The 24,819-nt window shown below is 29.7% G+C and overlaps 1 protein-coding gene across 5 annotated transcripts in view; it reads left to right on the forward strand.

Moving 5' to 3' along the window:
* LOC142332251 (transcription intermediary factor 1-alpha-like) overlaps nt 1-24,819 on the forward strand; it is a 127,168-nt gene that overhangs the window by 90,151 nt on the left and 12,198 nt on the right. For all 5 annotated transcript variants that reach the window (XM_075378563.1, XM_075378566.1, XM_075378565.1 and 2 more), the window contains 5 exons: nt 3,012-3,461; nt 5,040-5,242; nt 12,347-12,544; nt 18,916-19,086; nt 20,046-20,594. In XM_075378563.1, the coding sequence (XP_075234678.1) occupies nt 3,012-3,461; nt 5,040-5,242; nt 12,347-12,544; nt 18,916-19,086; nt 20,046-20,594 (1,571 nt within the window). The remainder of the gene's footprint in view (nt 1-3,011; nt 3,462-5,039; nt 5,243-12,346; nt 12,545-18,915; nt 19,087-20,045; nt 20,595-24,819) is intronic.

Below are 24,819 nucleotides of genomic sequence, written 5' to 3' on the forward strand. Positions count from 1 at the left end.
TAATCTTTTTGTAAAAGGTTATGTTTTTTTTTTTACAGAGTTTTCAAAGAAAAGTGCGGTATTGCTTTTAGTCGCATGGTGGGTATGGTGGGTGAAAATGAATTCTCTTAGGTTTTGAAGTGATGAGTACACAAATACCATTCACTGGTATAAGTGGGATTTTATAACTGGTATAAGTGGGTTTTATGTGGTTTTAAACCACTAAAATACAGTAAATAGTTTTAGTAATAGAGTAAGTTAAACTTACTCCTCAGTTTGTATTTAATTTTATAATTACATTAAAATAAATTATTTTTATAATTTGTTGAAAATGTTACTGTCTTAAAACTTTTGAAATTATTATGGACAAATATGCAAATTCTGCTGTCCAGCACTGGGATATGTTAATGAGTATGTTTGAATTTAAAAAAAAAAAAAGTAATAAAGTTTACACTTACATATGCAAAACATCTTTTTAAGATTCATATTATTCCTTCTGTACTGTCAAATTATATTTTAAATTCTACAATATAAACCACCTAGTACAGAATATTGAGGTAATATTAAATCTTAGCGTAATTTTATCATGAAAGTACCTTTGCAGGATCCTGTATCCAATCATGAAGAGGATGCAGGATCCTGTGAAAGTACTTCGATTATAAAATTAAGGTAAAATATCTCAGTATTCTGAACTGAGTGGTTTATATTATATATTTCTGTGTTTAAAATTTTATGGCTTACTTAAAATCTCTAAATTTCATTGAAATTTAGATTTACTGTAGCAGTATATCTGAAGTTTTGCATGTGAAAATTTGATAGAAGATTGGTCGAGTCGAAAAAGGATTTAAGGACTGTGTAGTTGTGTATTTTTCATACACTTATGCAGTAAGTCACATTGGAGATGAGTTGAAACTTGATGTTTGTGAGTTGGGTCTACTGGTTAATTGAATTTATATAGTGTCTTGTACTTCAGTGCGCTTCTGATTGCAAAATAGCAAGGTCGTGGAAATGAAAAGTCTTGTCTTTGTGTGCAGTACAGTACAGGAGTTTTTCTTCTTACATTTTCTTTTATCATAATGAAAATAAGGCTTCGTAATTTATTTACAGAAACTCTCAACTAATTACTTATACCTTCACTTATGGTATTTGTTAGTAATTAAACTAATCTTACATCATTAAATTTTCATGTGCTTAATTAATGAATGAATATTATTTTCATTTATTAATAATAATTACTATTAATACTATTTTCATTTATTTCCTGAAACATATGGATTTATTATTTGGCTTTAAAAGGCTTATGATGATGATGATGATAAGAAATAATAATTAAAAAAAAAAAAAAAGAGTATATTCTTATTATAATTAACAGCAAATATTATAGAAAATCTATTTTTTTATATAATAATCCTGCAGCATGGCATTTAAAACTCTACTACAGTCAGGTGCATGACAGACACAGTGTGGAACTCTGGAACTTAATACAAAAACAACATTGTACAACTTAAAAAAGTTTAATTATTGTTAAGTGATTATAAATAATAACAAAAGCTGTAATTAAGTTTTGTTAGGTTTTTCTAAAAGCGAAAAAATAGGGGAAATGGTTATTTTATTATATCTTATTAATAAAGAAAATCTACATTGCAGTTGTTAGTTGGAAATAATAGAACATTACTGTAATTGTTAAAAAGGATGTTTTACAACTATTTGCCAAAGATAACCCATATTTTTGAATTGTTGATAGATATGAGTTAAGTATAGCTGGGTACCAATTTAAATTTTATTGCCGATATGAGATTGAAATTATATAAGTACATTAATATAGCAAAAAAAAAGCTGGTAAATATAATAAAAAGTAAACAGTGTGTGGGAAATAATCAGAAAATAAATAGAAGACTGGAAAATATCACATTTGCATAACTGAAATTATGGTAATGCTTAAAACTATTTAATCCTTCTGAAACATTAGAAAACCCAGTGTGATATTAATATGGTTGCTGCTGTTTTTGATGATAAACAGTTTAAACCATTCTTTGAACCTTTTGGGATTTAAGTTTGATTTGGCCAGGTCTCTTTTATTATGTGAAAGTGATGTGTGATAACTGGTATTCATAATATTTATCTGGATTATGTTGAACTGAGAGGAGTTAGTTGGGTTCTTATAACCAGTAATGTAACAGAACACAGATTGCAAGAAATTTACTGTTTTAGAAGAAATTGTAGTTTTACAAGAAAGGATAATGTTGTAAGATACAGTTTGAATATATATATAACCTTAATGGTAAAATATTGGAAAATGGAAGGAATTAGGTAAATGTTTTAAGAATGAACAATAACAGTATCAGAACTAGAGAAATTCTATATTGACCAAGAGATTACTACTGTAAAGTGTTCCCCTAAAAAAAAGTGGATTATCAGATTTAAGCTGCAGCAGGTCGATAATTCTGAGTGAGAAAGAATAAGGTTCTTATTGTTTTTGTTTCAGCTATTTTAACAAAATTTTCCCTGGCATTTCCATGATTAAAATGCACATTTACAAAGTGAAAACTAGAACTGTATAAAAAGCACAACTAATTGTTTTATACTAAAATTAATGCCCTCCTGTAATGTTTTAAACGTCTTTATGAATTCTTTAATTAAATTTTCATCCTACTTTCACTTATTGTGCTGATTTCAGGTTCAAATAATGACTTGAATAGCATTTTGTACATTCTTCTCAGTTGAAGGTATTTAGTGAATTGAAACATTTGTCTTTACTTTCTTCAACAGGTTCAGTTTATGCATTACCTGACATGTACTTAGATATGGTGTATAGGAGTTGCAATCTGAAATAATTTATGTACTAGTTAAAAATAGAAAAAATATAGTAAAATAGAAGTACTGCATAAATTTTAATGTATAATCAATTTTTTCAAACATTTTTTCCAGAATCTTGTCTGTTTACCTGCTGTACATGAAAAGTTGTTTTTTTTTTTTTTTTAAATATGATTAATATTATTTCTATTAAACTTTATTTAATTTTCAATTTACAGTGGCCTCTTCAATTGGTGCAATAGTGGTCGATGGAAGAATGTATCCACCATCACAAAATCCAGGTGGAGGAGGAGTTCCTGGAAATAACATGGTTCCTGTGGGTGGGGGTGGTGTTAGTGGAGGAGGAGGTGGTGCTGGTGGTGGTATGGGTGGACCCGGTTTGCCGAATATGAGTAAATTACATCACGGTGAAGTTCAAATAAAACATCCACCGCCATATGATAGCATAGCAACTAATAATACTGGCCATCCGATGTCCGGACAACATCCACAGCAACATCCGCAACAGCAGTCTCATCCACCGCATTCAAGACATTATACTAGCCCACCGCAACCAAATATTGTCGCACCCGGTTATCATAATAGGTCATCGCCATTACAAAGTATGGCACAGATGCCCAATCAGATTGCTAGAACATTACATCAGAGACCCCATCCTCATAGTCAAGGTAATCAAAGTGTTATGTACACACTTAGATTTACGTGGTTTATATTAAATAAAATCTAAAGCACATGTACTATTAATTAAGATTCTGTCAGTTTAATTAAATTCATCTGATGTACTTTCATTAAATATTACTAGTATAAACTTACAATTTTAAAAAATAGATACTGCTAATCTGTCTGATCATTAATTATTTGCTTTGATATTTTAAAACTTTATTCCACGTTGAGAGACGAGATGACATTTTGATGAGATATGCTCTCTTCATTATTGGACATTTTTATTTAATTTTTAAACAATTCCATTTTGTTTGTAATCATTTATTGGTCTTTTCTACTTAGTGGTTTATTTTGCACTTTTATGTCTAATCCCAAACAAAAAAAGTTTCATTATAATAACATTTATTTATAATTTTTCTATTGTTAAGATAAGATACAAGTATTTAATTAAATTTGTACTTTATGCTATTTCTTATCAGATGAGGTAAAAATCATCAATGTGAATTAAATTAAAAGGAGGAAAATAATTTTGTAGAAATTAAAAGTAAATATTTTAATTTTACATTATGTTTTTCAGTATAATAAAATTGACCAAATAAAAATCTACTACTTAAACCTAAATTGTAATTTAAATACAAACAACAATGTACATAATTTTCTGTTTAAAATATTAAACAGCATCTTTTTAATTTGATTCTACAACACCTGGAATTTTCAAAATTAATGGTGTTTAGTTAGTATAAAACGCCAACAACTGAAGCTATGATTAATGAATTACTAGTCCTAATTAATTACAAAGAAAACCCTTTTGTTATGAACTGTTTTTCCTATAGATTACTGAAGTTTACCTTTATGAATCAAGGACAAGATGGTACACTGATTTATCATTCTTTCTTACTATCTGTTCTATTACCTTATTTTTACCCTTGAATCTTTTCTTTCTCATTATGAGTTCTGTGAATCAGGTCTTACCCGGTTGCTGGGTTCTCTGGTCCAGTGTTTTTTGCTGTTTTCATAAAGTGCTTGTTAATAGTGTACTAAAGTTGAGGCAAATGGTTGATCTTTTATTGTAAAAACAGGTTATCCAAATTTTGCAAAACAATTATATAAAAAATTGTTTGGTACATAATAATGAAAAATTATCACAGATAATAATTTTTAGTAGTTAACATAAAACTTTTAAAAATAATTAAATTGAAAAAAGTTTCATTCAACTGATATCAAGGTGGAGAAGTACGGGCAAAGAAAAGTTTGCAGAGAATGGATTAGCTTTGACTTTGGTCATGTATTGAGACCTGCTGGAAAATCAGAGCAAACTCATATGCACATATATAAAGAGAATATTTGTGTGAATCATTTGATGAAATTTAAATAAAATTCTGATGAATATTATCCGAAAATATAATCAATCAGTCTTATAATATTATGTGTTGTATTATTCTGATGAATAATATGACATTGAAAATACGGTTGACGTTTGCTTAGGGAGCATTACAACAGATGGAATGTTAGGATTTTAATTTATTAATTATGAATTGTTTTTAGAAAGCAAGAAGCAAACGATTATAACTTAAGAATTTTAGGTGGTCCCGGTATGGTCAGAGGTGGTCCTGGTATGCCTCACCCTCAGCATCATCCTCATCCTCATCAACAAGTGACTTCATCTACTCATCCTCATAATGCTGGTCCTCAGGTTGAAGCAAATCTAAGAGGTTTATTATCATCGATTCAGTACCAACAACAGCAGCAGCAGCAGCAGCAACAGTTACATCAACAGCAGCAGCAGGTATCTTGATATGGTTGAATTTATTCAGTTTTTCCTATTTATGTGTAATATAAATGTAGAATTATGCAGCTGGTATCTATGAACATTAAAAATTCTGGTATGCTGAAGAATATTTAACAGGTACTATTTAAAATTCTAGAATATATTGAGAAGTAATTACATATTTCTTGATACATAAAATATAGCTTCAGGGAGGAAAAGGCTTATTCATATTTTAATCCAAAAGTAAAATAAGGCTTTTCTTTAACACTTTCAGCGTTGTGTGTATCATTTTGATAGATAGTGATATTTCTGTATGGACCATGTGTATCAAACTGATACATACATGAATTCTGAGAGCACTGCTAAATATACAGTTTGGTTGGAGGTAAAAACTTGCATCATAGGTCTGGCATTTAAAAGATAATGTTTATTAAAGCAAATATGTGGCATTTTGATAGACCACCTTTGGCAGTTTTATACATTCCTGTTATTATAAAACTTGTTTTCTGGGAAAAAACTGTGATAAGTGACTTTCACAGACCTTTAAAACTACTGGTAAAGGTCTATAGAGACCAAAACAAATGGTAGTTTGATAGTACAAGGTCAGGACTATATAATTCGATGGTCATCAAAACTTCCTGGCCAAGCTTTCTCAATTTTCAACACGTCACCAAAAATGTGTTGGTATGGCATTGTTAAAATTTTTGTGGTTGATTTTTAGTTTGCTACTGACATCATGACTGCTAATATGCCGGCCTTGCTCAGTTTTTTCCATGATATCATGACTTTTTCAGTCATTTGCTAGCCAGATTAAGAAGTACATCATAGACATCTAAATTTTCAGATTGAAAACGCTTGAACCAGCTTGTAGCACCTGTGTTGATACAGCATTGTGAAGCCTGTGTTGCATTCTTCCCTTTTATTTGTAATAATATTTCAGTATGTATCAAATTTCTTCTGTTTTCACTCATTTTCAAGATCCAATAACTTTTAAATTAATCTATAAATCATAACCTTTCTAAAAGTACTCGGTGATATAACATCTTTCAAAAGCACATAAGTGTTGGATTTGATTAATATTACCAGAGTTGTGGGATCCTGAAGCCGTCTACCAGGAGAATATGAAGAAACTTTTTACCCTATCCTAGTATATTATTATAGCCGGTGAACCATAGTTTTCTGGACTTTTCTTTTTTGAAGGTGACTGGTTAAGTTTAATCACATATAATGACTTACTCAGATTTTGTTATCATATAACTTATTATTTTTGTTTGTATATATATATTCATTCATACTAATCATTTGTTTACAGTTAAATATGATTCTTTATTTTAGTTAAGTCAAATTAAAAAGTGATAATTCAAAGTTAAATGCATGTTTACCTTTCACATCTACTAATGTATTCTCTGTATGTGCTGTACACTATTACAACTGATATGTTATTAAATTAATAAATTTGATCAGTACATAATAATTCATTATCATTATATAGATCATGTCAGGGATGGATAGAAAAGGAACTGCCCCTCAATTTACTTAGATTTTTCAAGGGAAATTATAGCAAAACCTTGAACAGATCAGCATCACAAATACACAGTTGATTACAAAATAAAAAAAATACATATGGTTGAAGCTCAGATGTTTAAATTATAAATGCATGAAGTCATATAAAAGTAAAAAAAATAATTCATACTTAACAAGGTATTAATCAAAATTTTAAACACATATTTATATACATGGTGAGAATGGGATGCAGGAAACAGGGGGTTTTTATGAGGTACGTTCAACAATTAATGAGACATACTGATAGAATGATTTATTCAGTGACAATAAAACTTAACTGATTTTCAACATAGTCTCCAGCAACATTTAGACACCACTTGTCCCACTGTTCTGTGAGGTTTCTGATTTCTGCAACATAGAAGTCTTTAGCTTTCTGTTTGAACCATTTGTTTATCACTTTTTTGACTGATTTATTGTCGTCGAACTTTTTGGCACATAAAAAATCTTGAGTGGGCCGAAAAAATGAAAATTTGAGGGGGGCGCAAGGTCTGGGCTGTAAGGAGGATGTGTCGAACATTTCCTAACCCAACTTCTTGAGCGTTTCTCCCGTTCTCTGAGCGACGTGGGGATGTATGTTTTCATGTAACAGAATCACACCCTTTGAGAGAGTGCTCTGACATTTTCACCTTATTGTGGGACTCGCTTTCTGTTGGGGCAGAATAGAATAGTACTTTCTGTTCACGGTACATTATTCTAAATAGTCACTAAAAAATTAAGCCTTGCAAGTCCCGGGAGATGGTCAAAATCACTACTGGCTGACATGTAAGTTTTGACATTTTTTTGGTGTGCAAATCTGAATGTTTCCACTCAAGACTTTGCCCTTTGGAAATGGCCCTTTGGCAGGCTCGAAATGGTGTAATCCATGTTTCATCAGAGGTTGTTATTATACGATCTAGAAAGTCACCTTCCGCCTCAAACCATTCATTGAGCTCAGAACAAATGCGGATCAAGGTATCTTTACGGGCTTGAGTCTTGGAACCAATCTCGAACATGTTTTTCGATAATTCAGCATGTCATGAATGATTGAACGTGCAGTTCCAACACTAATATTACACAAACTAGCAATTTTGGGAATTTTGAATCCGCCTGTCTTCACAAATAAGATTGTTATTTTGCAGCATCAAAAAACTTCAACTGGTCTTCCAGAGTGATGGAGATCAATCACACTTATTCTGCCTGTATTTAGACTGTTCCACCCATTTTATTAGTAAATTTCCACTGATTTTTAAGCTAAGTGTTAGTATGCTGATGCGTTAAGTTATTCTGAAAACAGTTAGGTTTGACAGAGGTAAATATTGTTACTTTCTCAGAATAAGTGACTAATTTTTTTTAGAAAAGATAGCATATTTGTAAATATAAACACGTGGAAGTTAAGCAAGGGTGAGCATTATCTCTTGTTTTCCAATTTATATTATTCATTTGTCTAAATTAATTGTTTTTATATTATTTAATTGTTTAGATTATTTCTTTATACTATGATAGTGATAACTAACAAACAATTATTCAATTTTTATTTCAGTTATATTGAAATTATGACAGAAGTATATTCCATGATATCTCTATTGCCCAACCATTAGTAACTGAGGTTGTTTTTAAAACTAGACTAAAAACTAGTTATAAATAAGAAAAATGGAAGAATTGTGTGTAAGGAAAAATTTACAGGAAGATCTACTTTATCAGCAAAAACTCTTAACTAAAATTCAAGAAAACCAAGAATAAATAATGATAGGAGATAAAGAAAATAATGCATTAAATAGTAAAAGATATTTATATGAAAAGTTCAAAAAAATTTAGTAATAAACTTGGTTGAACCATAATGATAATGGTAGTTTCCCCACCTTATTAATTTTTTTCTAGATATGAAATTTAGATATCTTATACAATAATTTTGCCACCTAAATGTTTTATCTGGTTTTTATTTGAAGTAATACACTTATGAACCCACACCCACACACACACACACACACACACATCCATACACAAAAACACCACATACACATACATACAATACATAGATACGTAATAAATTTTTATAAATTTTAAAATAGTAATTAAAATAATTATTTTAAATAAAATCTATATTAAATTAACTTTAAAAAGCATCAAACAAATTTAATTTTAAAAAAGTAAAGTAAAATGGGTCTATAATTTTGACTTCAGAAGTTTGTGTCAAATTAAAAATAAGTATCAACTTTTGATATTAAAAGTAACATTATGAATATAAAATAGCTACATTAATATACTTAACATTTGTATAATAATATTATCTTTATTAGTAGTATTCCACTCTAAAGAGTGAATGGTTCATGAATTGATAAGTATTCTTTTAGATTATAAAATTCCACTAACAGTAACAAAATAGAATTGGTCTGAAATTTAAAAATTTCGGTAATTTGGTGCTGATTTAAGTATTATTAATATTAATAAGAGTTTATTCAAATCTGGTATTTCATGATTATGTAATTATGTATTTCATTTATGATTTACAAAAGATTTCTTCTGATAGCTTTGATGCAATTCTCTGAGGTTCTCCACTCCGCCGATCTCAAGCTTTTGAAATAATGTAAATATTATTTACTTTATTTGGCATTGAGTTACCTACAGTTGCTGCTGTTTCTCTACTGCTTGTCTCCAAGTCCACCTAACATGATACGTAGTCGCCTCCATTTTTCTAGCTATTGTCTGTTGAAAACTCATGAATGAAAACTTATTCTGACTTTTTTGAGGGAGCCCGAGAGATGTTATTACAGTAAGATGGAAATATTACGTCAACATATTAAACATTTAATAATGATGACAATTGTAGATGTTAAGCACTTCAAAGCAGAACTGGTATTTATTTATTTACTTCATTTCTGTTTTTATTTGATTGATGTTAATGTAATTTGGCTCATTAATCTTGATGAACATTGTCATACATTTTCCAATTAGTTAAAAGCACATTGACAAACAAGCTTATTTTGATTCTTACATACAGAATTTAAATTTAACAATATATTGATGGGAATATATGTAGGTGTGAGAAAAGATGTGTGACTTAAGTTATAAAAAATAAAAAAGAAATTGTAAAAATTTAAGGAAAATTATGGTATTGTAGAGGAACCCACATGAGTAGCTCCAACGTGGCATTTACTGTGCCGTTGTTAATGTTGTGATTTGGCAGACATTTATCTTGTTTAATGGTTTATGATTGTCGATCAAATATTGAATCAACAAAATTTTCTGATGCAATGTAAAGTTTCTAAATGAGTTTTGATTCCACTGTCACACACATCACTACTGTTTTCCTGGGTTATATGATCAAAAATGATTAGCATTAAGATATTATTCCTACAATCTGCAACTGCGAAAAGGGAAAATTTTGATTTTTTTCTTGCTTATTCCAATGAATATCCATTGCCGAATTTGTAACTTCATTCACAACATTATATTTTCTTTTTATAAATAATGACTCGTCTATTTGAAATAACTTTATCTGGATTTCCAGTAATTACATAATAATAATTTAGATGCACAATCCTCACAGAAATAATTGTTATAATTTACAATTGTGTTGTGATTGAAACTTAATTCTCTGAATTTAATGGTTATCAGTTTGAAAAAAGTAAAGTAGGCCTTCAAAATTTGTTTTTTGATTAAATAGAAAACAGTATGTAAAGAATATTTACATAATAATCATATTTGAAAGGCTTTTCTGGGATTTGTCTCTGAAATAATTGTGTATTACATACAGTATTACTAATCTAAATAATCCACAACTTTCTTATAACACTAATATTGAAATTTTGAGTAAAACAGTTTATTTTTAAGAAATTAACCTATATTTTATTTTTATGGTGGTGTACAATTAACAATTTAGACAAGCATCAAATTTAAAGTCTTTAACTTACTATGCAAGTGAAATAAAATTAGAGTTTTATAACGTGATTAATTTATATCAAGTTCTGTTAAATTAAAATTTTAAAATCTGAACACAAATGTTGAGGAAATAACTAAAATAAATATTCTGGATGGATACGTAAATAAAGTTATCATGCAGAATTTGGAGTGGTGAAGTAAAATAAGTAATTGAAAGAAACGAGTGGAGGTGTGTTTAATATAATAAAAGGGAACGTGTAGCAGGAGATACTCTTATACATTTTGGTCAGTATTTCAAGTGAAGAAATAGCAGTTTTTTTCATTCCATTAGTGAAAAATGCTGACAGTCTTTTCTTGATCCACAACTTCTTTGCAACGTTTAGTTCATAGTCCTTGCTGAAATATACAGTCTTAATATTCTCTTAAATTATGAAAAGAATTAAAAAAATAGCATGCCACCAAATCTTTCTTTTTCTGTTTAGCCTCTGGAACCACCGTGTACAAGACTATACAATGAAGTGTAGTGTTATACAGTCTCAGGTCAACCATTCCTGGGATGAGATGTGGGTTTAATTAAAACCCAACCACCTAAGCAATACTGGTAACTACGATGTATGATTCAAATCCACATAAAAGTTTTAAATAAAGATTTGAACCTTAGAACTCTCGACTTCAAAATAAGCTGAGTTCACTACTAGATCAACCTGATGGTGATGGTTATGCCACCCATCAGGTGAGTAGAAAGAGTTTGAATAGGTTCAGATTTTTACAAGAGCCTTCACAATTACACCTGATGTGTATGGCTGAGCATTATCACATTATAGAACATGACATACATACTTGCTTAAGGTGTTTTAACATCTCTAAGTCTCGTACTGAATTTATGTCGACCTACCTTCCAGGTAGTAAACTCAAATACATCTGTTTGAAATTCCATAACACTGTCAAAGATAATTTGTTTTGCAGAGGGTTGTGCTTTGAATATTTTTGATTGTGGTAAAATATAGTGCAGGTACTCCCATGATTTGCCATTTTTCTTCAGGGTCATAATGTTATATCCAAGTTTCAGAAACTATTTTCAACATTCCATGAGGGCATGAATGCTTGCAATAGGATAAGACAGCAGCACCTTTCACTTTGTGTTAAATCTTATTCTCTAGTTGTGGTCCAATGAGAATTATATTTCAGCTACCTCTCATAATAAATCAATTGGAAATTTAAATAAACTAGGTTCTTTCATTTATTATATGCAGTCCTGTATAAACAGCAAAATAAATTGAGAAAATTAACACAAATTGAAATAGAAAAAGCTAGAGAAGCAAAATCTTGTTTGCTTAATTTCTTATAGAAAGAAAAGTTATTCCTGAATATGTAACATTATTTAACGTTTTACAGATTTAACTCGAATAAAAAAAAATCACTTTCTACCTATGAAAAGTGTTACAACAAAATTTTCAGTTCGTAGGTGATGTCACAAGAAACAGTATATTATTAATTTTAATAAATAAACCAAAATAGAAATCATAAATTTCATCAATAATTATATAGTGTGTGATTCTATTAGCAACTTGAAATTTTACTATATTAAAAATGATAAGTAAAATATGATGCAATTTTTTAAGATTTTTTTTTTAAATTTACAAATGTATTTTTTTTTTTTTTAGTTTTTATGATTAATTTTATATTTTTCTTTTGTTTTAGTTTATTGTGGGACAGGGTGGTATAAGGTCCACCTCTCCTCAGGGTCAGTCAATATATCATCATAGAATAGCACCACCGAATGCAGTAGTAACAGCTACATCATCCCAGCCTGTCAGTAATTATCTTCCTCCTCCCATGGCCCCTTTAGGACAAGGACAGCCCCCACCAAGATATCCAAGTGCTTCTTATCAAGGGCAGGTAATTCATTTATTTTACTATTTTTATTGTTATATAGCTTGTGTTTTGATTATTTTCTTTTATTTACAGACATCAAAAGAGTAGGAGGTTCTCATGGCGATAAAACCTGTCTATATAATGTATGTGTTTCTATTTATCTTTTTTTTAACTCCCTAAGTGGTTCAGTTTTTCTCATTCATTGTTCTTTATTTCTAGAAGAAGTTCTTCTGGTGGTTCTGTTGTGTAAGTTTTTCTGAACAATCTTAGTGGACAATTTGAAAAGTCGCTCTCTTTTTTTTCTGTTTTTGTTGCTGTCTTGCATTTTTAAATTATAAAGATGAAAAGCCTACTTGGATATTCAAAACTTTTTGACAAATGAAAAATTCAAGAAAATTGATTGGAAAACCTGAAATAAAAATACAATATGTATTTCCCCACATTCTTCAGAAATAATAATTCATATTTGGTGGTGTTCTCTTTCTTGTTTCTATGACATTCTTTTTCTTATTTTTATCAAAATTTATGATATTGCTATTGCTTTTTGTTTCATTGCTATATTTTTGTAGAACTTATTTTTAAAAAAAGCTATAAAATATATGAATTTTTTTTAAATAAAAAGTAATTTTTTTTTATAATTAACTTTTTTTATCAAATAACTTTTGATAAAAGTTATTTGATATTCATCTTATTAAACCACCATACTTTCGTTTGTATTTCATGTATTTTCTGAGTTTTGTTATACTTTAAGCATAAGTTAATTGATTTATTTATTTATCCATATTACTGTAATATCATAAATGAAAAAAAGAAGCCTTTGTGCCAGAATAGCTGTTGGACTTGGATAGTTTAGTGGTAACTTTATAGTCTTACTTTTAGTGGTAGTTATAGTCTTACTTTATCATATTAAGCTATCATTATATTGAAGTCAACAGATTATCCATGTAGAATATCATTTGTACAAATCCTGTTGTCATCACTTGGTAGATTTTTTAATTCTGTGGTCTTGCACGGTTGGAAATCTTAACCTTCAGGTTTTGGTTAGGTTTGGTGTGGAAGCCTGATTCAGATTTGGGAATATTATTTGTAAAAGTTTACTACATAAGACCTAATACTTTTTTAACTTAATTGTGCTTGATGCTTTGACACATTAAAAGAAAGAAAAGTTGCTCATAAAAAATGGGTGAGGTAAAAAAAATCAGTAATAACAAGTATAGGTGTTAACTTTTGGCTATAATTAAACCTCTTCCTTTATGCAATATTTACTTTATGTATTCATATTTACTGGTTGTTGCACAGAGTTATTAATTTCTTTGAAATATATGATTAAAAAGTATAGTTGTCAATTAATTATACCAGAGATATACTAAGGATAATTTACAAGTTAATAAAATGGTATGGTGGACAGTGAATTAGAACAGTCGCATACAAGAAGAAAGGCAAGCTGAGATTCAGAAAATAAGAAAAGAATTATGTTTACCTGTTTTTTGGACTTATAAATGCAGTTCAGGAATTATAAAAGATTGATGTTCTCTCAAAAGAATCTGTGAGTGAAGTAACTATCAGAGGGAAAAAATAAAATTGTTTTAAGATTCGCCAGTGACATTGTTCTTAACAGCTTGGGTTTATTGCAGAGAGAGAAATAGAATGTAAGTAATGAAATGTAATGGAATAGAGGATAAAAGTGAAGTAAATATTATGATTGTTAAACATAATACTACAAAATCTTGAAATTTATAAGTATTTTAATAAAAGTTGACAAGAAATCAAAATGAAAGAGTAGATAAAGTTAGACCAAAAATAAACTGGCTCATACAAGTAGAGTTTTTATGTTGAAAAGAAGTCTGCTAATATTTAGGTATTAAATCCAAATTAGTATCTAAGAATTAAAAAGATTTTTTTAAACAATTTGTTTGGGTTGTAGCACTTATGGCAAAAATGTGACTGTAGGAAAAACTATTAAGGAAAGAATAGTAGCCTTTGAAATGTGGTGTTACAGGAGGTTGTTGGAAATTATAGCTAAGATGATAAAATGTAAAATGAAAAGATCATAAGATGATTGGAAGACAAAATTTTGTGGCAGAATCTTATGACAAAGTAAGTAGGTAAATCATATATTAAGCATTGAAAGGTTTACTTAATTTAATTAGTGATAGAGGGATATGTAAAGGTGAAGAAATGTAGAGGAAACAAAAAATAAAATTGGCAAATAGCTGAGGATGTATGATATATTTTATGATGCTGAAGGTTAAATTACTAACACAGAACAGAAAAGAATGAGAAATAACATCAGACCAATTTCAATTAATTACCGTTGACTTAAGAGAAAATAAAGAAGAAAGTGAGTAAAAGGCAATGTTTATTGATAATAAATGATTTTTATATGGTAGCTTAAGTACTGAACATTTTATAACTTACAAAGTTTCAAAATGGGAAAGTACAAAGATTATTAGCCATAGTAGTTGAAAGAAAGGGTCTTCTAAATATATAGGTAGTTATTCAAAGATGGTAAGTCAAAGATAAATGGCTAGGAATCTTGTGACAAAATATTTTGAAATGCTTGTTCTCAATTTGGGGTATGTGAATAATTTGTTTTGCACCAATCAATTTGAAATATGTTAATTGTATAAATACAATAATAAGTAGTTTATTAATAGTAGTAATTTATAATTTGATTATCAATAATTTGCATGTTATATGTGTGTACTGGAGATTAACAAACCAGCAGTTATTTTATTTAGTCAGCACACCATTACGTGTGAAATTTTAAACCTAGAAATTTAGTTATGTTTATCTACATTAAGCTGATGTTTATTTTTAGATAAATTAATTCAATCACAACTTCTAAACTGCTAGATTTGTTCTCAAAGTGTGATTGATGTTGATTGCTTTATTTTATATATACAGAGTAAATATTTCAAATTAAAACTTGATTTTGTTGTGTTTTTAAATTTTTATTTTTATTTTCACATTGTTTCATAAAGTATTTGCTTATTAAATTTTCAATAATTTACTTTGAATGGTTGGATTGCCTATACATACGAGGTCTGTTCAAAAAATATGTAGACTAACGTCATAAAACAAAATGTATTTATTTAGAAGTTACTTGTGTCTGGGTTCCCTTTAAAGTACTCTCCTCCCCAACACACACACTTATCCCAACGGTGTTTCCACTTTTGAAAACAATCCTGGAACGCTTCTTTTGTGATGTTCTTCAGTTCCTTCGTCGCATTTGTCTCAATCTCAGGAATAATCTCAAATCTTCTTCCTTTCAAAGGTCTTTTGAGTTTGGGGAACAAGAAGAAGTCACAAGGAGCAAGGTCAGGTGAGTAGGGTGGGTGGTGAAGAATAGTGATAGAGTGTTTGGCCAAACACTCACAAGTTCTGAGGGCTGAATGGGCTGGAGCGTTGTTGTGATAAAAAACCAGTCACCACTCTTCCACATTTCTGGCCTTTTCTGCCGGATAGCGTCGCGGCAGACGTTTGAGAACTTCAATGAACTTCTTTGATGGTCAGACGTTGATTTACCCGAACCAGGGTGTTGATTTTGTGTACGTGTGAGTTGTCAGTTGATGTGGAAGGACGCTCATTGTCTTATCGACTGATGACCATCTTTAAAATGTCCAACATCGCCGTAAGCAGTTTTTAGCATATCAAAAGTTTCACTTGCAGATTTTCTGAGTTTAACACAAAATTTCACAGTAATTTTGCTTGTTCAAGTTGCTCATTCTAAAATCCACCAAACAAAAAAACACTTCACAAACAACTGCATAGTTAAGCAACCAATTATGATATTTGCAATCAAAAAACTGTGTGTAATAAGCTGATCTGTACGAACATGGTGATGACAAGCAGATTTGACTGGAACCAACCAAACCTGTGCAATTCTAACAGTCTACGTATTTTTTGAACAGACCTCGTAAATGTTTTATGTGCTGCTATTTAATTAATTTTTTTTCCAGATGTCTCGTACTAAAGATTCCTCTTCATATCCTATCACTTCCATTCTGCACCGTTACTTTTATCTTCCTTACCTATATAAAGATTCTGATCAACGTTCCTCTTTATCTTCATTCTCTACTAATGTAAGTTTTTCATTAGATGTGTATCTTTTTGTGTTTGGATTGCATTATGTTATGTATGAATATTGTTTTATCAGTGAAGAAATATTTTAACTTTTTAAAAACAGAGTATTTTTCATGTTATGAAACATATTTTTTATATTGCAGAAGGTCGCTAAGCTAAGTACTTCTTCTTTTCAGATGTTTAGACATGTAACTTTTGAGTGTTAGTGAAAAATCCATTAATTCTTTAATTATAAAACCATACACTGCAATTAATTAGCTTTTACTCTTATTTTTTTGGCTTCCCACATTTTCTCTGCCATAAAAGGTAACTTACTCCATAGAAATTTAAAATTTCTAATTTTCAAATACTTTGATAATATTGTTCATATGCATTTTTTTTATAAAAAAAAATAAATAAGCTGTAATATTTTAACTAAATTTGTGTTGCAGTAAACACTAGGGCTATTAAAAAGTTAAGACTTACATTTTAAATGCAGAATAACTTAAGATGGATTTAAAAATGTAAAAAGAAATTTTTTTAATTGAAAAAATATTTTCTGTTACCATAGACCATTGGACTGGGACGGTAAAACATTTTATGATGGTTTGAAGGCATATTGATGTAGAAAATATAACTGCAAAAAACTCCCAAACTTGTTTTCTGAAGAAGAATATATATGCAATCCCTTTTTGGGGAAGGGGTGGTGAATATTAAATAAAAATTTTTTAGTAATTTGTGATTTTGATAAAAAAAACTTAAAATGTTGGTTGTAAGGAAAATGTTTTTGCTGAAGTGCCGCAGGTAAGACGGAATTTTATTTTGGCCAAAACACCTTCCCACCCCTTTTTCAATTTTTGCAAAACCTATGCATTCTTTCCTCCCTAAGATTAGTACCTGCCTACCGAATTTGAAGACAAACAGTCATTGGGGTCCACATTCAACCCCGTTAGGGGAAGACGCCCACCTTGTGATGATTCCAGTCTCCACACCACCACCCCCTAATGGGGGTCTACAGTTGTAAGAACTAATACAGGCCAACATACATACATGCATACATGCAAGGTCGTTTTCATGTTCCTTACTTTAAAAAACACCTCACAGGTCACCATTTTGGAACAGTAGAAAACATTTTAAAAAATGTAATTGACTATCTGAAGGATAGGAAGGTTTCTGAGTTACAACACTGTTATGAAGAGTGGGAGAACCATTTGAAGCATTGCGTGGCTTCCTAAGGGAACTATTTCGAAAGTGATAGTCCATGTGTAATTAGATTGTAAATAAAAAGGTTTTTTGAACCAGTCTTACTTTATTTACAGACCTCATATTATGTCTGTCTGACCAAAAATAGATTTTTGAGACTAGGGGATGTTGGAGTAAAATATTTTTACACAGATTATTTACAATTTATTTTTTTTGTTGATTTTTTTAAAATGCTTTCTTGAGGTACAAAACTAAAGACCAACTTTTTTTACCAGATGTTATAGCTGTAGGCAGTATATGTCGTTGTTGCTGGGGTAAAGTAAAAAGTAATTTCCAGTGTTATACAACATTTATTTAAATACATAAAACTTCATATATACTGAGGTTTGTACCGATGAAAATAAATAACTAAGTAAAAAGATAATGTAAAACAGTCTTCACTGTTCAGATTAAAAGTACAGTAGATTTTATTCATCATAATATATATTTTATTTTTATATGTTGTAAAAGCTGATTATGGTTACTACCTATGTCTGACTATGTAACCTCTGTGCTATAAGTGGAGTAGGTAAGAAAAACTGACTTTTGCTTGAGTAAAGTGAGGTCCTGTTTTTAAATTTACCTTATGTTATTTTGTTTGTAATGTAGTTAAAGCAAAGATTTTTATGCAGTTTTCCAGCATCTTTTCCTTGCTATTAGATGGAACCTATCTGTTACTAGTTTTCTGTTTTAAAGTGATGACCATTGTAGTAGTTATATCTTGTATAATTTGAGAGATATAAAAATAACATTTTAAACTAAACTACTAATTTAAAAAAACATAACGGTTTTCTGTGAAACAGCTGTGGTAATTTTGCACATCTAATCGTTAGTCAATTTTTTCTTTATATAAATGAAAATGTTACAAGTGCTTATAGACTGAAGATGATGTGGTGTCTCTCCATCCTAACACAACTCTGGGTACTGAGTACTACTGTATGTTGAGAAATATGGGCCTACTGAGGGCTAGCTCCTTAACAATGTATATAAATTATGAATTTATGTTTTGATATTTTCTTTGTTGATCAACAGTTTATATTTTATTTTTATTTTCTTCCCTTCAATTGTTTTTTTTCTCTCATTTATAGGGTGGAAATCAAGCCCAACAACAGCAACAGCAGCAATCACTGATGCAGCAGGCAGCAGCAGCAGCTGCAGCACGTCAGAGCAGCAGCTCATATAGCCCTGCTGCACGACAATTGGTTCAACGTGTTCAGAGTCCTCACAGCTCTAATCAGCAGCAACGAGCTTCTCCTCAGGTCATTTTAATAAGATTTATTATGGTTTTTTTATTTTCTGATAAAACATATTCTTTTGTTAAATTATTATTTATGAGGTGAATTATTCTCGAGTTCCAATTCTTACCTGTTTCAATTCTTTCTTAGAAAGGAACCTAAGATCAGATTTTAAATTTTACTTCCTTTATTTGTGTCCACCAAAATTACTAATGTGCATTCCAAAGAGTAAATGTCAACTTACTTACAAAAGCAGCTGTTACTTATCTACCTTTCATGGACTGTGTTCTTTTTATTCAAAAACCCAGTGTTAAAACCAATAGTCTGATAATAGAATTTTAAAAAAACATGGTATTGCTATGGAAAGTGTCAATGGAAGAAAACAATGTTTATTGTTTAATAAAAATTCTTTATACAATTGTATAAAGATTGTATAAACAATCTTTATACAATTGTTTATTGGAACATCTTGAATAATGTCCCAATATTAAATAAATTTTATGTTAGTATCTGCTTTGCTTGGTGAAAGTGTAAATTGATATCAAGAATTTTAATAAGTCTATTCGAAATTTAAACAACTCCACCTTACAATCACATTTACTTTGTTTATTATTTTATTTACTGGTCTTTTTATTATATTTATTATTGTTATTTTTATTGTTTGGATTTTTTCTGGCCATTTTGTGAGTAAATTATTTAGTTTAATCGTTTATTCATTCTTAAAATTACAGTTATTATGTTTTTTCCATGTTTCTTAAAGTTAAAATTAAAGAATTAAAAAGTTTTAATTTTTTTTTTTTGTTTTTATTAAGATTTATTTTTAGTAAAGTATTATAATTAAAAAAAAATTTTTTTTGTTAATATTTTTTATAAAATGAACTTAGAAAAGTTGGTAGGAATATGTTAAAAGAATATAAATAGTTAATAATATTTAATGTTTTTATTATATTGATAGTAAATAAATATCATTGTATTTATTACAGACATCATCTGGACAAAGTAATACCGCAATATCATGGCACATACCTCAGCAAACATCTTCATTTACAGGACAGGGATCATTTCCTGGAAGTACTGGTGTAGTAGGAAGTGCTGCTATGAAACATCCGGCACCACCCCCTTTAATCCAACTTCCCGTAGACGATTCGTATAAAATAACTTTGAAGCAACCTCAGCAGATCAATAATACTATCAGTAATAACAATAGTAGCAGTAACAGCAGTAGTAGTAATAGTAGTAGTAGTAATAACAGTAATAACAGTAATAATAGTAACAGTTCTAGTAATAATACAAATAGTAATAACAGTAATAGTAATAACAATAATAACAATAATACTAGCAGTAATAATAATTCTAGTAGTAATAGTAACAATCAACCTGCAAATCATCGGCCTGAACAGCAAAAAACACCACAGCCAACGCAGAATACGCAACAGCAACCGACATCATCTGTTCCAAAAACACCTAGCCCGCATACATTAAATAAAAATAATACTGATGATGCAGAGAAGAGTTTGGATAAGTTTTGTCAGGTAATTTATTTATTTTTTATCTTAGTCAAATTTATTTGTGTGTAAACATATCTTATTAAGTAATTATTCTGGTATTTCATATGCACTAACTGAAAGTCTGCATAAATGTAGAATATACAGCGGAATGCTAATTTGCATTTGCAAGGCTGAATCTGAATAATTGAAAAATTAAAAAAATGTTTATCTTCATACTGGATGTATCATTCTAGTTTAACAAGTTAAACACACTTTATAAAAAGACAAAAATATTACAAAAATAAATCTACTCAATAAAATTTAAAAAAATACTCATTACATATGTACAGTTTAATAAAAAAACAGATATTATTTTATGTGTTATAAAAAATCCAATGAGTAGAAATTTGTAAATAAATGAACAGACTTAACAAAATTAACTGAAAAAAAAGTTACTATCCTAATAATCAGGTTGTACTAGATCTATTTTGATCAGCACTAAAGTTAAATTAATTTTGCGAACAGAACTTTTTAAGAACAGTGAATTTATATGCTTAAAATATCTCAGTGAATAAACTGTGTGATTTCACCATCATAATGTCATAAAAATTATACAGCCTACTCTGCACAAAGTTATGAAACTTAGATGAGGTAAAGAATACTGTATTGATGTCATTTGTCTGGATCTACTTATATTCATCATTGCATCATAGTTGACGCTTGACCAATTAATATGTTTGCATCAGTCTTTTCAGAAATTAATTCTACAATTAGTTTAACTTAAACCTAAATTTACGTATGTTTTGTGCTATTTACTGCAAACTTTGTTAAAAATTGTAAAAAAAGATCAATAAAAATATATTTCCTGTTGAAGAAAAAGCTTTAATTTGAATAGTATTATAATTTTTTTTTTAATAATGTATTAAATTATTACTTAGTAGTGTGGATGTAAGCTGCTCAGACAGTTGGACATCCAGAAAATTGGTTTTCAGATAGATAGTTGACACTCCACTGTAGTTTAATTTTGAGAGAAGGAAAAATTTTTATTATAATTACTGGAAATCTCGGCTATTTTTTTAGGAAAGAATACAATTGTTTCTAAAAGCTGGATGTGGGAAACAGTTTTTTTTAGATGCAGTCAGTGTTGTATTCTATGCTTGTTTGAAGTGAAGTACATATCATATGGAAAAATAGAATAAATTACAAAACATTGTCTGTAAGTTGATAGTCATTATTGGGTTGGGTGACCTGTACATGAATGTGATTATATTCATGTACAATCTAAACTAAAAGCATATTAAACTAAACAATACTCTCAAAGAGTATTATTAGAATTTTGTTTTCATCCAAGCTTTCTCCATAGAATACACTTTACACCTTTTAGCTATTTTATCACTTTGTCTGGTATATTACTTAATTTTTCGTGTGTTTTATCTTACGGATCTTTACAGTAATGGTCTTCTACCCTTACTGTAATATTACAATTAGTGTGTGATTTTTAGATCAGAGCTATTATTTGTGTTTCTATTGATTGTTCTGGGCCAAGCCAAATGAAAATTTGCTTCACTTTCATCAAAAACTGGTGTTTCATTATTATCTTCAAGAGTTTCAAGCAGTAGGGCCACAAACTCCAATCTTGTATTAGTACAGAGAGATCCAAAAGTTGCACACATCAAAGTAAAAAAAAAGAAGACATTAAGTAATTAATGTCTTTATTAATTAATAAAGTTTTATTTATTTTCTCAGCATAAAATGTCAGACATTTTAATGCTCAAAATATCTGCCCTATTTAGTAACGCATGTACAAACTCTTTTTACCATGTTTGAGGCCACTGTGTGGAGCTTGTTTATACTGATGTGTTAATCTCTGTTATGTTCATCTTAGTTCCTCCAGTGGGTGTAGCCTGTTAGGTTTATCTTCTTTTAAGATAACCTCACAGGAAGAAGTCTGGGGGACGTCAAACCAAGTGAACGTGGTGGCCATAAACTTTTAAGAGAGATAAATCATGCACAAGAAATGCATGTTTTAATTAAACATGTGACATGTGGCACTGTCCTGCTGGAACCAGCAATCACATTCATCATCTTCAAGAAGTGCAATAAACAGTGTAATGATGTCTCTGTAGACAACACTAGTTTACTGTAGTTTCAAAGAAACTGGGACCCACTATTCGACAGTGTGATTATGGCACACCACACTCCCAGTTTCTTATAGTGTAAGGGGATTTTCATGTAACACATGTGGATTTTCAGTTGACCAAATTCTAGTGTTTTGATTCTTCATATAGCCGCTAAGATTTAAAACTAAGCCTCATCAGTGAAACATCAGAAAACATGGTCAAGCCTTGCTATTCCATGGCACAAAACAGTGTTCAAAACCCTGCGAACATGATATGCACGAACTTGTAACCACTTCATTGCTCTCTGAGCACTTGCATATAAAATCTGCAAGTGCACTGATAGTCTCCTCAAGCTTTCTTAAGGTGAATGCTGCATCGCATTCTTATTTTCAGTTGGTTTAGCATCAGTCAATGTGGCCGGTCTCTCGCAGTTCTCTTCTTGTCTGCAATTGAAATCCACATTCTCTAAAACTGGCGATTAATTTGGTTTCTGTCTGGCACTGCCATATCTGGATATTTTCCATGAAATTTATCTACAACACGAACGATTGGAAAAATAATGTTCAACCACAAAGAGTCGTTGCTCTCTGGAAAATTACATGTTTATCAAGCAATAAACAAAGCACTACTGCAAGCATCTTGTGATCAGTACACGTCACAATCGCTTCTAGCTTTGTTGTTTTTAATACCCATGGTGTTATCTTGCAGTAACCAACAGAAATTTTTCAACTATACTACTATTTATACGTACCACTGTGCGTCCGATACAACTGCTGCTTGACTGTGCACCCATCCTTGTGGACTGCGTATGATATGCGGCCTTGTCACAAATTTAAATTGCTGAGGGACATATGGCACATCCTAGGAAACTAAAAAAAATGTACTGTATTGGAGTAACATTACACCAGATATTGTTACTTCTAAGATGAATTAATATACCAAATTAGATTTAACCAGTCATAAATTTTGATGTTATTTTGTTATTTCTCGTTACATATATTATCCTAATTGTTGTTTCTTTTACTATTTCAATTTTATTCCTATTATTATTTTAATTTTTCGTCATAGTTTTAACCCTATTTTACTAATACTAATATATTATTATTTGAGAAGCTCCTTGTTATTTTTTTTGACCTGGGCGATGATAATGAGAAAACGTTTTCGCCCCAAAAAAAGGAGAATAACTACTATTTATAGGCACTTTAATTTTGATGAGCATGACTTTTGGATGTCTCTGTGTTAGGATTCACTTTAATTTGTTCCACGTTTTAAAAGTTTTACAAAAATCACTAAAATTACTGTGGTAGTATGAACTACCACATATAAAATCTTTATCAAACCTAAATTACCTGATGCACATAATTAGCACTTGCTAACAAAGCACTGAAAAATATTTTCACAAAATAAAGAACAATCTCCAGTAAATTAAATGAATAACATCTGTTTAGTAACTTACATTGAAAATAAATAACCACAATGAAGTCAGAGTATTCTATTGCATGGGTTGGAATGTGCAAATGACAACAAAATTATCTTCTTTCTAAAAATTATTACAAAGAGAAAATAGTTTTTGTATATATCTAAACACGCTCTGCTCTGAAAGGTTTTTCAATTTTCCTTAGAGAAGGCTACATATAAATGTGTTCAATGAATACAAGTGTATTGTGCTGAGAAAAGTCATTTTGCAGTAGTTCTGATGCATTAATTTAAGTAGAAAATTGTTTGTCAGAGCTCTCTGACAAGTAAGTGAAAAGGAATAACAATAAATCAGCTTTTTAATTATTAATATTATTAAAATAAAATTTTTTTATGAAGTCTTATTTTTTAAAAGTAAATAGTTTTAATTAACAAGTACAGAGTACAGCTAAATAAATGAACTTAACTTCATAATATAGTGCAACAATATGTTGAGATAACTTTGATATTGATGGATTTTTTTATTTCTTTCAGAACTAGGAAGTGTAAGATAAAACCATTTCATGTTACAGAACCTAAATCATTGTGATAAATTACTACTCAATATTGATTTCTTATCTGGCTTTTTAATTTTGAGCTAGTTGTATATAAACATAAAATTTATTTGAATATGTTGTACTAGTATTGTTAAAAATGAATTAAATGCTGTAAGCCTCCTGAATATAAATTGCTGA

This window comes from Lycorma delicatula, chromosome 11 (assembly GCF_047948215.1).
Source record: "Lycorma delicatula isolate Av1 chromosome 11, ASM4794821v1, whole genome shotgun sequence".
Lineage (NCBI taxonomy): Eukaryota > Metazoa > Arthropoda > Insecta > Hemiptera > Fulgoridae > Lycorma > Lycorma delicatula.